The sequence below is a fragment of the Eupeodes corollae genome, chromosome 1, assembly GCF_945859685.1.
Source record: "Eupeodes corollae chromosome 1, idEupCoro1.1, whole genome shotgun sequence".
NCBI lineage: Eukaryota > Metazoa > Arthropoda > Insecta > Diptera > Syrphidae > Eupeodes > Eupeodes corollae.
Window position 1 is genome coordinate 309,146,285 of NC_079147.1, and position 14,672 is coordinate 309,160,956.

The 14,672-nt window shown below is 33.0% G+C and overlaps 1 protein-coding gene and 1 long non-coding RNA gene across 3 annotated transcripts in view; one reads left to right on the plus strand and one right to left on the minus strand.

Annotated features, from left to right (window-relative positions):
• LOC129942807 (uncharacterized) overlaps positions 1-14,672 on the plus strand; it is a 44,413-nt gene that overhangs the window by 4,609 nt on the left and 25,132 nt on the right. The gene's annotated exons all lie outside the window — the stretch shown is intronic.
• Positions 9,396-14,498, minus strand: LOC129942805 (uncharacterized). Its single transcript, XM_056051880.1, has 3 exons — positions 13,779-14,498; positions 10,042-10,110; positions 9,396-9,966 (listed from the first exon to the last, which is right to left on the minus strand). Exons 1-3 carry the CDS (start codon positions 14,340-14,342, stop codon positions 9,580-9,582), a joined length of 1,020 nt encoding a protein of 339 aa, XP_055907855.1. The 5' UTR covers positions 14,343-14,498; the 3' UTR covers positions 9,396-9,579.

Sequence of the window (14,672 nt, forward strand, 5' to 3'; positions counted from 1 at the left end):
CACATCAATAATCAGACCGATTTTAATGTACGGTGTGGCAGTATGGTGGACTGCTTTAGACAAAGCTATAAAACTATGTATAAGCGGATCTCTTCGCACGACCCCATCTGCGGCACTGGACACCTTACTCTACCTAACACCACTTGACATATTCAGCAAACAAATAGCTGCAAGCTCTGCTATTCGCCTCAAAGCTTCGTCGCAACAATATTGGCCACTCCGTAATTTTTAGGTATTTAGAATCAATTCCAAAGCACAAAGACTACACCATCTCCCAAATGCAATTCGACAGAAATTTCCAGATTTCTATACCTATCAGATCTTTCTGGAAGGATAGGACGTTCTTGGAAGATGAGTCAATCCATTTTTATACAGATGGTTCAAAAACAAAAGAAAGGGCTGGTGGAGGTGTGTACTCTGAACGACTGAAAGTAAGTCTCTCATTCTGCCTTCCCAATCATTGTAGCGTGTCCAGGCGGAACTTTTGGCGTTAAAGGAAGTCTTGTCCTGGCTTAAAGAAAACGTGATATCAACATCTAATGTCCGTATTTTCTCAGATAGCCAGGCCGCTATCAAATCTCTGGACTCTGTCTCTATAAACTCTTTAACAGTCCATAACTGTCGATCATCTCCAATGGAGATGGCACAACAGTTTAATATTCACCTTTACTGGGTGCCAGGCCATAGAGACATTCCAGGTAACTGTAAGGCAGATGAATTTGCCAGGAACGGTAAAGTACAGCCCATCCTACCACGTTTGACAAGTACTGGCATAAAAATCGCTACTTGTAAACTGTTGCTAATGCAAGGCGCTGTAAGGATGACAGGCACCAGGTGGAACAACATCACCACGTGTCAAGTCACAAAAAACATCTGGCCATCACTGGATTTAAAAGGTGCTTGCTATCTCAAAGCAGATCACACATAAGCTCTATAATAGGTGTCATAACCAGACACTGTCTAATAGGAAAGAACGCTACGCGACTAGGCGTATTCTCAAATGACTTTTGCAGAAGCTGTACGATTAGGAAACTACTCTTCATCTTTTCCGATCATGCCCTGCTCTGACTTAAAAACGCAAGAATTACCTAGTAGAATTCTTCTTTAACGATCTAAATCATATCATCATAATCAGCCTCTCACGTTTTGTAAGAGACTCAAAATGTTTCCATTGAGCTTAGAAGAAAGATTCATGTGGTATCACAGCGGGTCATTAAACTGGCCTAAGTGTGTCCGTTTCCATCTTGAACAGCCACTTATAACCTAACCTTACAAACATAATACTGAAAGTTGGCAAAATCACGAAAATCTCGAGACTTCAAAATTGTTTCATTCTATGCAAAATTTCTTAAGATGACATTTTTACAAAAACTGAAACAGTATTGTTTCTATAAGAAATGGAAACTTTTGAAAGGTGTTATTAAAATTTACAAAATTGGTTTGCAACTAAAAATCTTGACTTAAAGAAGGGAAATTTAAATCAAACTTATTTGTGTGCAAAGTACAGTTGTTAATTTTTTGAAAATTAAAAAAGATCCAATCGACAACTTTTTACAGAAACAATTACTTTTGGCTCCAGTGTTATGACAACTAGGAAAGATATTGGCTTAACCCTTTTTTTTCCTTACACAAAAAGTTGTTATTCATATTTTCTTTATCATTTGGAAATATTGACAGATTGGCACCAATCATCCCTTCCTCCTTTTTTTTTTGTTTTATTTTGAATAAAAATGTATTCAAATTCGATTTTTCATTTTTAGGTTTTCAATTAAATCGCTGTATACTAGTAACACATTTATTATTATTTAATTTTTTGAAAGTTTGCACTTGTTTTTTTTTGCAATAATGACTAAAAGAGCATTCAAGGTCATATGCTAAAGGTCTTTACTGTTTGAATAATCAGTTTTGTTAACTACTCAGTTTCTAGGTTGCGTATTTGTTTGAACTTCTTTTTGCATCTCTCTTAAAAGTTTCGAAACTTACAAAACATTTGCAACGTAATATTGTGCTAAAATGAACATTTAATTTCAATTCATGACTCTTTTGGGCAGTTCAATTCTTAGTTTTTTTGATAAAAATTCGTGCCAAGTTTATATGCACTGATTTTGCAATTATCTGCCTTGTTCATTCTTTGAACTTAAATTAAATTAAATCGGGTTGGCTATTTCACGGGGGCCAACCCGATCATCAGACTCCTTTAGTGGTGCTTAATCGCTTTTTGTTCAATTTAATTTTTGAAGAACTTTTGCCCGAGCTGGGCTTGAAAAATGCTAATCGGTTCAGTATAGTTCGATAGAACGAAACAAACCTGTAATTGGCTTACAACTTTCATGTGGGTGCGGTGGCGTAGTGCGTAGTGCACTAGCTCCTCACACGCTAGATCGCTTGTTCAAGCCCAGCTCGGGCAAAAGTTCTTCAAAAATTAAATTGAACAAAAAGCGATTAAGCACCACTAAAGGAGTCTGATGATCGGGTTGGCCCCCGTGAAATAGCTATAACTCCAGCATATGAACTTGGTGGTAGCACACACAAGTTGTTGTTGTTTCATTCTTATATTCAATTGTAAATTCGGCAAGCAGCTGCCTTAAACTGTGCGTATAAAATTTCATACAAAAAACCTCCTTACAATGTTTTTTTTGTCCACAGATAGTGTTTCTTATTCTTATCAAAACTGCCACCATGCATTTTCAAACAAAAATGTCTTTTACTGTTTTCAGGAACTTTTCTTTTTAACAGATTTTCAAAACTAGGATATATTTTTCTGTCCAATTTTGAAAACAATTGACATTTGAAGCAATAGCGTAAAATCAACCAAACTCCACTACGGGACTATTCCAGAGTAGATTCTGTATGAGGATAGGTCTAAAAGGATATTTTTAAACACGTTTTAAACGTAAGGAACTTAATAAAATGAAACAAGCAAATAATAAGAATACACCCTAGTTTACGGCTGATACTTTTTTTTAAATACAACAAAAATTATAAACAGTAATGAAATATTGTCATTAATTGGCATCAAATCAAATCCTTATTTCTTCTTATTTCAATTTTAAAGCAGAGCTTAAACTTAAGAAAATGACATGTTTTCCTTTAACAAGAAATGATTGACAGTTCCCTGTAATATTGACGATATTTTAAGACACTTAATGACAATCTTATCGATTTACCAACGTTCTCCGAAGAAAAAAAAAATAATGATATCATTTGCATGCACACCTTCAAGGTAAACCAGCTTAATGCCAGTTCAAGGATTCATTTTATCCTTAATTTCTTCCCTATCACAAAATATCTTAAAAATAACAACAATGAGTACTCTTCAAGGGCATTACTTATTCCCCATCACTCTGTTGTTGCTGTACCATCCAAAGCTGTAATACTCTCTTCTAGGATTTTCAAAGCTTCGGATCAAAAATAGTAAACAAAAAAAAATATTAAAAAGTCTTCCCACCTGCAGCGAAATTTTTTAAATTTAATTGAAAAAAAAGTAATTTATGGAATCGGTTTAACTTTTACCTTTTCGAAATTGTGTTATTGCAAAAATGACTATGATGGTTTTGATGAAAACAAAAATAAACTCAAAATAAGAGATGATTTTGGGAACGGAAAAATCAAAAAAAAAAAGATAAAACACGAGGGCATGGAAAAAGACAATCTCCTTAAAAGATATTCCAAAATGAAAAGCTTAAGAAAATATTTCCCAATGATGATGATGGCGTGCAGGATGCTTCGTTCCTTATATTCCAACCTTAAGAAATACCTACTGCGTCTGAAGCGCGCGGAAGTCGAAGTGGATTTTGAGGAATATAAGGAGCAAAGTGCTTTTGTTCAAATTGAAATGTTGTTATAATTTTGTTAGATTTTCGGATCGTTTCATTTTGTTGGGGTATTTTATAAGTAAGTGCTTTATAGTTGTTTCTTGTTCCTTGTTCCTGTGCAACAATGAGACTTCACATAGATGTCGATGATGATGACTATGATGATAATGATTTATAGAGTATATCATAATGGAAGAATGTGTTTTTAAACCCTCTTCAAAAAAAAGGATAAAGGAGAACAACAGAGGTGAAGAGTGAGTTGTTTTTTATTTAAGCTTTCCAGAGAAAGGAAGCACTTTAAAGTTGTTTGGAAAAAGTATTATACATAAATGGCATAAGTAATCTTATTTGAACCATTGAAGAACTATTCCAATTTATGTATTATAGCGATATTTATCTCAGCACCGAGTAAGTCTGAGGGGGCTTAAAAACATTTGAAATAATGTAACGTACCTAAATAAAATGTGTATACATATTTATAGATACCGACTTTTGAAATGAAATAAAACAAAAATGATTTCTTTTATATTGGCAAGAAGTTTAATTTACTCGAAAGATAGTCTTTTAGCATTATACTATAAAGACTTCACATATTTCCACAGAAAATAGTCAAGCGGAGTTAAATCGCACTACCTTTGAGACTAATTTACTGATCCATAACGTAAGACTATGAGTTTATTGACGTAATCCATTCTACGGAAAGGGAGCTGCATATAGCTAAATAACATTCGGTAATTTTGCTTTAGACCTAATGATTGAATCTATACCTTGCTAGGGAAATTCAGTTGTTTTTAAAATTCTTGAAATAACAAACCTTACTGAAAATAAATCACTAGATAGATAGAAATTTTTATTTTATTGGCAAAGATAAAGTTACAAAAGCTAAAGTTTTCAAGTCAGAGATATGATATCGAATTGTATCTTACTTCTGAGAAATAATAATTAGTTTTTAAACAGCATGTTTATAATTATATCACAGATAGGTTAAGCTTACATTAAATAGAAACTTATTTCCGATGATTTATTTTATCAGTGAAAAAATAAATATATAAATAAATAGGCAAACAAAAATAAATAAATACACAAATAAATGAATAAATTTGGTAATAAATAAATAACTAAATAAATAAACATAAAAATAAATATATGTATACATATATATAAATTAGTAAACGGGAAAAATGTATAGAAAAAATAAGTAGACAGTAGAATGATGTACATCTAATTAGATACATTAAATAAAAAGAGGCTTGGATGCCACCCACACTGATAACTTCCCATCTTGTTGATTTGTCTTGCTTAAAAGTTTGTCTATATGTACCCGTATCAATTTTTACCAAATTACTATTTACTATTTTATGTAGATTTTATTTTTTATGAAAAAACGGACTGTTGGATTTTTATATAAAAATTACGGAATATTGAAAACAATATTTTCTGTGAAATAAAATAAGTTTGAAACCAATATTTCATATGAAAAGATATTTGCGTTAAAAACCATTTTTTTAGTTTTTCTTACAAACACTCTCAATTCGATTTTTTTTCAAAATTTTACTGAATGTTAACAACAATATTTTTTAAAGATAAAAGTAGTTTAAAGCAAACATCTGAAAGTTTTGAAAAGATATTTGAGTCGAAAATCAATTTTTACCAACTTTTATACATTTTTTTTAGATTTTTTTTTTTGTAAAAAAAAACTGTCGATTTGATTTTTGTCAAAATATTTCCGAATATTGAAAACAATATTTGTTATAAGTAAAAATTAGTTAGAAGCTATTATCTCAAATTTTTGAAAATCATTTTTTGCCAACTTTTGTTAATTTTTTGTCAGTTTTTAATTTTTTGTTCAATTCGATTATTTTCAAAATTTTACTGAATGTTGACAACAAGATTTTTTGAAAGATAAAAGTAAATTAAAGCGAATATCTCCAAGAAAAGATATTTGATTCGAAAATCAATTTTTACCAACTTTTATAAATTTTTTTTTAGGTTTTTATTTTTTGTAAAAAACTGACAATTCGATTTTTCTCAAAATTTTATCAGATGTCAAAAACATTATTCTTCGTTGCACACAATTGTTTTTAAGATGAAATCATATTTTAGTCGCAAGATTTTGGAGGTGAACATTTTTTTCCAGTTTTTTTGATTTTTTTTCAAAAAATTTACTTGTTTGGTATCACGTTACAATATATTAGATACAATTTAATTCGAAAACCTTCCGGGCTGGAGCGTTGATGTCCATCCGCTCTACATGACCTAGCCATCTAAGCCGTTGGACTTTAATTCTGCTAACTAGGTCAGTGTCGCTGTACAGTCCGTACAGTTCGTCGTTATATCTTCTCCTTCATTCTCCATCTATGCGTACGGTACAAACATCACCCGAAGAATTTTTCTCTCGAAGCATCCTAAGACGCTCTGATCTTTCTTTGACAGGGTCCAGGCATCAGCGCCATAAATGAGAACAGTGATGATGAGTGTCTTATATATGGTGATTTTAGATGCTCGAGAGAGGACTTTACTTCTCAATTGGCTTCTATGTCCAAAAAAGCAGCGATTTGCAAAAGTTATTCTTCGTTTGATTTCAGCGCTGGTGTCGTTGTCTGTGTAGTGGTGACTAGGTAGACAATAAGTCCTTAACTACCTCAAAGTTATAGCTGTCCATGGTGACGTTTAGTCCAACACGACGTTGTTCAGTGTCCTTTTTCGATGACAGCTTATACTTGGTCTTGCCCTCTTTGACCACTAAACTCATCTTCTTCGCTTCCGTCGCAATGCTCAAAAACGCTCCACTGACATCACGCTTTGAACTTCCAATTATGTCAATATCATCTGCGTATCCGGGTAATTGGATGGACCTTTGGAAGATTGTGCCCTTTAGTGTTGACGGTTGAGTTTTGCACAATTCTTCCCAGAACGATGTTGAAGAAGTCGCATGACAGTGCATCGCCTTGTCTAAATACTTTTTTGACATCAAATGCATCGGTAAGATCTTTTCCGACCTTGTTAGAGCAGCGTGCATTCTCCATCGTCATTCTGCACAAACGGATAACTAGACATTGCTCAGTAGAGCTCTTTCCTATAGCTGCTGTCATACGTGGCTTTAAAATCGATAAAGAGATGGTGGGTATCGATTTGAAGTTCCTGGGTTTTTTCCAAGATCTGCAGTAGTGTGAATATTTGGTCGATAGTGGACTTTCCTGGTCTGAAGCCACACTGATAAGGACCAATCAGGTTGTTGACGAACGGCTTCAGACGTTCACATAATACGGCGGAGAGGATCTTATACGCAATGTTAAGGAGATCGGGCACACTATGCTGAGATTCCACTCATTGGGCATGCTTTCTTCCGACCATATTTTGTAGATGAGTTGGTGCACGCTCCGTACCAAGTCATCGCCTGCTGCTTTGAATAGTTCGGCAGCGATGCCGTCAACTCCAGCAGCTTTGTTTAACTTAAGTTTAGATATAGCTATCTTCACTTCGTCAAGGTCGGTTTCTATCACTTAAGAAACTTTGTATAAGTTTCATCAAAAAGGTTGGACTTTCATTTATAATGAGTTTGTGTATGAGCGGTATATATTAATATTATATTAAATAATAAAAAATGGTATACATGTATAATAAATAACAATATTTAAATTTTGTTTAAAACTATTGATTTAAAAGTTTCTCCAAATTGCTTTCTCTGATGCAACGAGAAATGGGTTCATTGCGACCATAGTTTGTGCGGTGAAACTGCTCATAAATTAAAAACCGTTCTCGTGTAGAGGAGCATTACCCTCTTGGACTAGAGCTGCTAGAGGTGGACAATTAAAAATAGGATCGTTGTAGAGGTTAAAGGTAATATGTAATATGATTACTAGCAAAAGTATTTGCAAGTATATTTGCTTTGTCTTCGTTAGAAGTATCAACTGTCCCTGAATATTCAAGGGGTAGTATTTCAATATTTTTCTTTTAAATTATTTTATGTATGTTTCAAAACGGTTTAGAACTAGGATGTAAGGAAGAAGGAACTAAATTTTTTGTTCCATTCTATGTTCCTGAATTTTGATATCGATTCTGTTATTAATTTGTCGAGAAGGTTCATTTGTTAAAAATCGTTGTTGTCGGTATTTTAGCCAGTTCCATCTAAACATATTTCTTATTTTAATAATATTCAAATGGTACGAGGAAGAATAACAGCTAGTTTATTAATTGTTTTCTTATGAACAGATGCATTAATACCATCGAAAATACTTTTTTCAAAATAGTCAACATATACGTCAATATCTTCACAACATTCAACTAAAGTTCCTTACCTTAAAACGCTGGCGCTGACCTAATAAAAACCCATTACTAGTATGTATTGGTATACACAAATCCGTTGGCCCTTATACTATTGCCCTATTGTTCTGAGGAAGTGTTCTTTAACGCTGGCAAAACTACTTCGTAAGATTTTCCATCTTTCCTACCACCTCTTTTACTATAAGTTCATGTGCACTCAAGACCTTTCTAAGGTCAGTATTAGTTTTTCTATGAATAACTTCTTCGTTGAATTAGAAACCATCTTTTGAACCGCTAAATATAAGTTGTATTGGATGATTTTAAGGCTAGTTCATAAAATAAATGCTTATTCTGATCCGCTAACGCAAGTACCCTTAGCTTTTCATATTACTTTCTATAGATTAAAATCCTTGTCTTAAGGATATACAACTTCAACGGCACCGTATAAAAAAATCCTGAATTCTGATCTAGACTAGGACTACGTACAAATGGGTAATTATTAACAGGGTAGACTTTAATAATTACGTTAAATCGTAACTTACCGCTTATGCCTCTATTCATGGATGGCACTCATTTCCAGGAAACTATTCAACTGTTTAATCGGTATGTGCACCTCTTATGAAATGATCAGAAATTTGATATTTCCAAAAATACTGCCATAAATATTACACCCCTACTGCTCTGGATGTAATTGGCTTTTGTCTAAAACTACCAAATAAATCACATATTTCAGCAAGTATCCTTAACTCGTGGTTAAGTCTTTTGGATGGAATCCAAATAAGCATGAAAATGACAGGCAATATTACTTTAACTGACACCACCGCAATGTTTCAAGCCTTTCCTTATTGTATCGTTTTTTTCAAACAATTTTATGTTACCATAGTCTTCCTTCGAATGTATTTTTTCTTAATTCAAGTGTATTTATTAACTTTCATAACGTTTTTCAGTTGTAAGATATATTTCAAATATCAAATCTCTGAGCAAATTTTTGTAAAGCCTTATCAATGAAAAATAAAGTATCTATTTATCTCTCTGAAAAACGATATGTCAAATTGCCCAGTTGCATCTCTCCGCCCTTAAATAAATTTGCCCAAATACTCGTTTTCCTATGAATGTTCATTATCATTTCTATTTGGGACGTACTGTCAAGTATAAATATACTTTTCTTAACCGCACATTGAGAATGTGGAATGCTTTACTCTATATTGCCCTTATATTTCATCTGTGTTTAATCTTAAAATATGTTAAGGGTATGAATAAACCCTTGAGAAACTTGTAGATAAAAACACAACAAAACGAAAAACAAACAATTTTACATCAAATTATTAAACCTTATCATATGTATTTTAACCATTAAAAAAATATACCCTTTCTAGGTTTGACTATAACTTTTAAGGTACCTGAGTTTGAATTACGTCTTATAAAACAACAAAATAAAAAAAGCTTTAAGTATCCCTGATCTTATAGACTAAATTACAATAACTCCCGAACTGCCATAACATCAATCTGTCGTCGCATATAAATGAGGCGGTTCTCGAGATGTTGGAATGCCATAATCGTATCTTCCCATTTCAGCATCGAATAGCAAATTATTAATTAAATGCTTGATAACAACTTGAGCTTTAGATGTCTTCAGCCTTCGTATTGTTATTCCAACATATTCACCAAAAACTCCAAACTCATCCGATTCACTGGCATCAATTTTCCGCATCTTCTTACACGATGGACTACTTGCCAAACTATCGCTATCACTATCGGTTCGAAGTTGCGGAGTGTTGGAATTATTTTTCGGTGACCTTCTTCGTTTTGATTTAATGGCCAATGATTTTTTGTATTTTGATTTTTCTGATCTTGTCATATTTTCAAGTTCAGTATTTGAAGTCTCAAGCTGTAAATGATATTTATTTTTAATGTCCATTTGAGCATTGGAGTTTGGATTTATTGTTTAATAACAATTACTTACAATTTCAGCTTTGACGTCTCCAGCGCTGATGTTGGCATAATGTGGTTCATTAAGTTGATCTGTCTTCAACTGAAAGGTAAAAGCGAATGTTTAATTAATGTTAACTTTACTTTTAAGAAAGTGTTAAAAAATCTTGTATGTACTTAATTCTTTAAATTGTAAGCAAAACTTATTGGTCCCTTTGATTTAAGCTTATACAAAACTTGATGTGAGTTATGAGTCACAAGACCCTGGTTCTCACGAGCCAGCAAAATGTTTTAATTTCTTGTGCTGATACGAGTATTCTCATCAAGTCATTTGCATATTGAATTTATTTGAATCCATAATGATTCTTCAAAATGTTGAGTACGAAACGAATAAAGAGGTTGAACGGAATGCAAAGTAAAGTATCATTTTTTGTGTTTGCCGTAATTAGGTAAACCTAGGTTTGAATACTAATGATCAAACGTTGACGGTAGATAAAAGTTATTTTGGTCGAATTATATTTGACAAGCTGTTCAAAATGCCACTTCTTATGTATAGCGGAGTGCTGATGTTTGTTTGTTTGTATTTATTTATTTGATTGCTTACCTCAATGCAAGTCGCTTTGTTTGTTTTTCTTTTTTTTCAACTGATGACCTTGAAATTTTATAACGCTCAAATGAATCTTTGAGTTTAAAAAAAAAAACTTAAATTCAAATTAGTGACGCTGAGGCGTCATGTCATGTTTTCGTTTTTGGTTTCTTCGTGAGACCAGATCTAGTGGAATATGTGTTAGCATGTTTTAAGAATCGTTGGATCAAGTATATTGCAAGTAACTAAAAAAGTCTTCGTAGAGTTACTTTCTTATTTAATTCAAGACTTTTAACTCACGAATTATCAATAGTTTTTTTGTGTTTTAAGGAATAGATCGAATACCTTTTTTATAAAAAAATTTTATTCCAATCTTTTCTTTCTGTGAAGATCGGTTGGCCCTATATTAACCTCACTGATTTTACGGTATTATCAGAATATCCTCCCAAAAAACGAAACTTTAAAGGAGAAAAGCTTTGGTACTTTAGACCTTTTTGCTACGCGTTTTTTATTAAAGTATGTACTACGAAAAAAATTAAAAAAAAAACGTTTTATCGGAAAGTATTTTTTTGCTAAACAAATATTTGTCGGTTTTTCGAACGGAAATTCATTTTGGTAATTTTTTACGTCTAAGGGGCCAGTTATAGCTATCATTGAAATCGGTTCGGAAAATGTTTGAATCGATATTTGACGATGTTTTCCTTTGATTAGAAATATAAATTATATACTGATCGATAGGAAATCACACAAATTGTTTTTTTTTTTGAGAAAAAAAAGTGTAATTGCACATTTATTTTTCTCCAAAAATGTATTTTTCTATTTTCCGAACGGAAATTCATTTTTTTGCTGATACTTTAATGTTCAAAAGTGAAACGAATCGTTCCACTAATTTGTGTTCCAATTTCCCAAAACTCCAATGACAGATTTCTGTCAGTAAAAGGTTTTTGGTGGATATCAATCACGAAATTTTTTTCAATGACAGAAACTTTAATTAAAGCTATAAACGAACTGTCAAGAAAATTTCAATGTTTATTTTTAATAATGAAATTCAATGATAGCTATAACTTGCTCCTAAAAGTGAACAATTGTTCCACTAATTTGTGTTTCAGTTTCACTCTATTCCAATGACAGATTTTCCGGTGGACTTCCATCAGACAATTTGTTTAAATGACAGAAATTCTAAATGACCGCTGTCAACGACCTGTCAAAAATATTGCAATGATTGATTTTAATCATTTGTATTATCAATGAAAGCTATAACTCGCCCTTAGTCTAGCACATTTCTTTCCATCACTTTTCTGCCATCAGGGTATTCATCAAAAATACTAAATCACAAACATGGGAATCCTAGGCTGACATTTTCGTTTGACTAAAAGTTGCAGAGGACTATATTTGAGAACTGCCCTCCGAACAGTCAAATTGCTTGATTTTGAAAATTTAACGGGCGTGTTCAAAAACAAAGCAACCGTAACCAACAAAATTTTAAATGATGTTGGCTTTAAATTGGAAGATTTGTATGCTTTTTTTAAATTTCAAGTAAAACAAAAAATTTAAAAGACTAAACAAAATCATATTTCGTTATATTTTTAATTACTGAAAAACTACTGTACTACGTCAATAAAAATGAATTTCGATTAAAAAATTCGGTTACCGAGTTGAGGATGAGTGTATTGTGAGATTACGATAGCTGTAAAAGTTTGTTTGATGATAACAAATAAAAATATTTGTTTTTTCTTGTTTTCATAATTGTACACTATGAAATTTAGAAAAAAAAAACGTTTGTTTTTCTAAAACTTATTAATTTCTGTAAAAAAAAATATGAACTGTCATACATATTTTACAATACAACGATCAAGAATTTTTATTACTTTCATTAAGAGGGTTTTTCGATAAGAACTTAACAACTTGCGAAATTAGTCCTCCGTTAGCATAATCCAAATCAAATACGCCATTATGTACGATGTCCAAATCGTGAATACGATGCTGTAAAGTTGACTGATTTGATCATTTTCTACAGACGCGAACGGCAGCGACATTTTCGAATCTTTGACAAACCCCTTTTCTCGCTGATATGGCAACACCTTACAACTAATTTGTAAAGTCCATTTTTACCACTTAACTTGTTATCACAGACTAGTTGCTTGTCTTGAGTTTACTAAATTATTTGACAGTGACAATTAATGAAAGGGTGCGTTCACAAATAGAAATTAAAAACGTTTATTTTGCTGCTTACAAAAACCTTGTAAGGATTGAAAAATTAATTCAGTCAAACTTAAATTTTGTGCTAAAAAATAACTTTAAGAGAGTTATGCTTAATTGTTAATCTCTAAATAAGGAAACGATTTTATAAAATTGGACTGAAGTTTTTCACAAGCGAAAATTAAATAAACTGGCAATAAATTGTGCCCTCGCCCTTAATTTCATGATTTTTTGAACACACCTTGAGTCCTGCAGCTTGGGAAATACAATCTCTTTTTTGTTAATTGTTGCACTAATTTTAATAATGGCTTGTAAGCTGTTTTTATGAAAAAAATTATAAATTCGTTTACTACGGATTCTTTCAAAGAAAACAAGTAAGTAAGTACAAATATGAAAACAACAAAAGCGAAGAATATTTTGTTGTTAACTTATCAAATGGCGCTAGATATTGTTTCAAAACTACAAATACAAGAATGTAAACAAACAGGTTTTGAACGATAGGGTTTCCCATCCACGTAATTGAATATTTTTGGTTCGGTCAAATGTACAGTAAATTGAAACATTACGGACTATACGTCCCTGGTAAAGGCTTTGATAAGATATTGCATTATTTAAGTTGTATATCGCATGAAACTTAATATTTTACGACATTAGTTTCTAAAATGCAAATAGACATGCAAAAGCAAACAAAAACTTTGTTCTTCCATAAAAAAAAAAGATATTATGTAATACGGTAACCCAGACTTAAATTTTTAAATAGGCAGACTAAATATAAACACGACCTTTTGTTTAATAATTATAATAATAATAATAATAATCTAATAATAACATCTTTCTGATATTTTCAAAGCTCCATAATAGAGCACATGAATATTATTTTTCGTCTAAACTTTTTATACAGAGGTACGCTAAATTAAAAATGCAAACTTGAAATTCAAATTAACAAAACAAAATAATAAAAAAAAAGTTAACGAAAAAAAACTTACGAAAGTCACCAGTTCGTCATTCGCATCAATGCCATTTGAGACCATACAAGCACCATCGCCACCAACAGCATTATTACTCGTATAAACATCACCAGCAGCAGTAACAGCCATACCATGTTCACGTCCGCCAATGCCACAAGCAGCATCAAAACTTGAGTTGCTGCCGCCCCCCAATTCGTTGCGCTCCCCTTCGAGAATGAAACGTATCGCTTCATATGCAAACCACATGGGTTGATAGTTGACCCCCCTGCGCTTGCCACTGATCACCTTACCATGTTCACGGTGAAACGATGATCGTAAGCTCTTGATCTTGCTGCGTATAACACGCACTTCGGTGCTATATTTGCGGCTTAAATTCTTGAGGGCTTCATATTTGACTTGCTTAATGTGGTAGCCCTTGGTGTTTGGATCCCAGAGCACATTGAAGCCCCGATAGTCTTCGATGAATTCCAGGATTGTGTTGCGGGACCATTCAACTCGATCAATTGGTGTATTGCCACCACTGCCAGCTGCTGCATCGCCGCCGCCAGCATCAGGAATCACATTGTGACCACTATTGGTCATGGCTTCCAACGCTCCTCTAGCTCACAGATAAAATTATTACTGGCCAAAAAGCTTCACGCCTCACGTGGCTTGTCCGAAAATACGAGTTGGTTGATCACAACAATGAACGCTAAAAGATCAGCGCAACATTCCCCGTCGAAATCACAATTTGTACTAATTTTTTGTTGTTGCGAATGCTGGCGGTAGTATTTTGATTGTGTGTGGCAAGTGGCTATAATATTGTAGTACTGAACTGAACTGATGTGGCGGCGAGGCGACGGGCGATGGGGGGCGTTGGTGGGCAGTTGCGGGCAGGTCGCGGGTGAGTGAGGTGACAACTGACAACCGACG

What these genes read in the sequence shown, in the direction of transcription:
- LOC129942805 (XM_056051880.1), bottom strand. Translation starts at nt 14,342, where the DNA reads ATGACCAATAGTGGTCACAATGTGATTCCTGATGCTGGCGGCGGCGAT. An exon ending in ATGACGAACTGGTGACTTTC is followed by an intron (nt 10,111 to 13,778) that starts GTAAGTTTTTTT and finishes TTTACCTTTCAG; the next exon opens with TTGAAGACAGATCAACTTAA. An exon ending in GAGACGTCAAAGCTGAAATT is followed by an intron (nt 9,967 to 10,041) that starts GTAAGTAATTGT and finishes TATCATTTACAG; the next exon opens with CTTGAGACTTCAAATACTGA.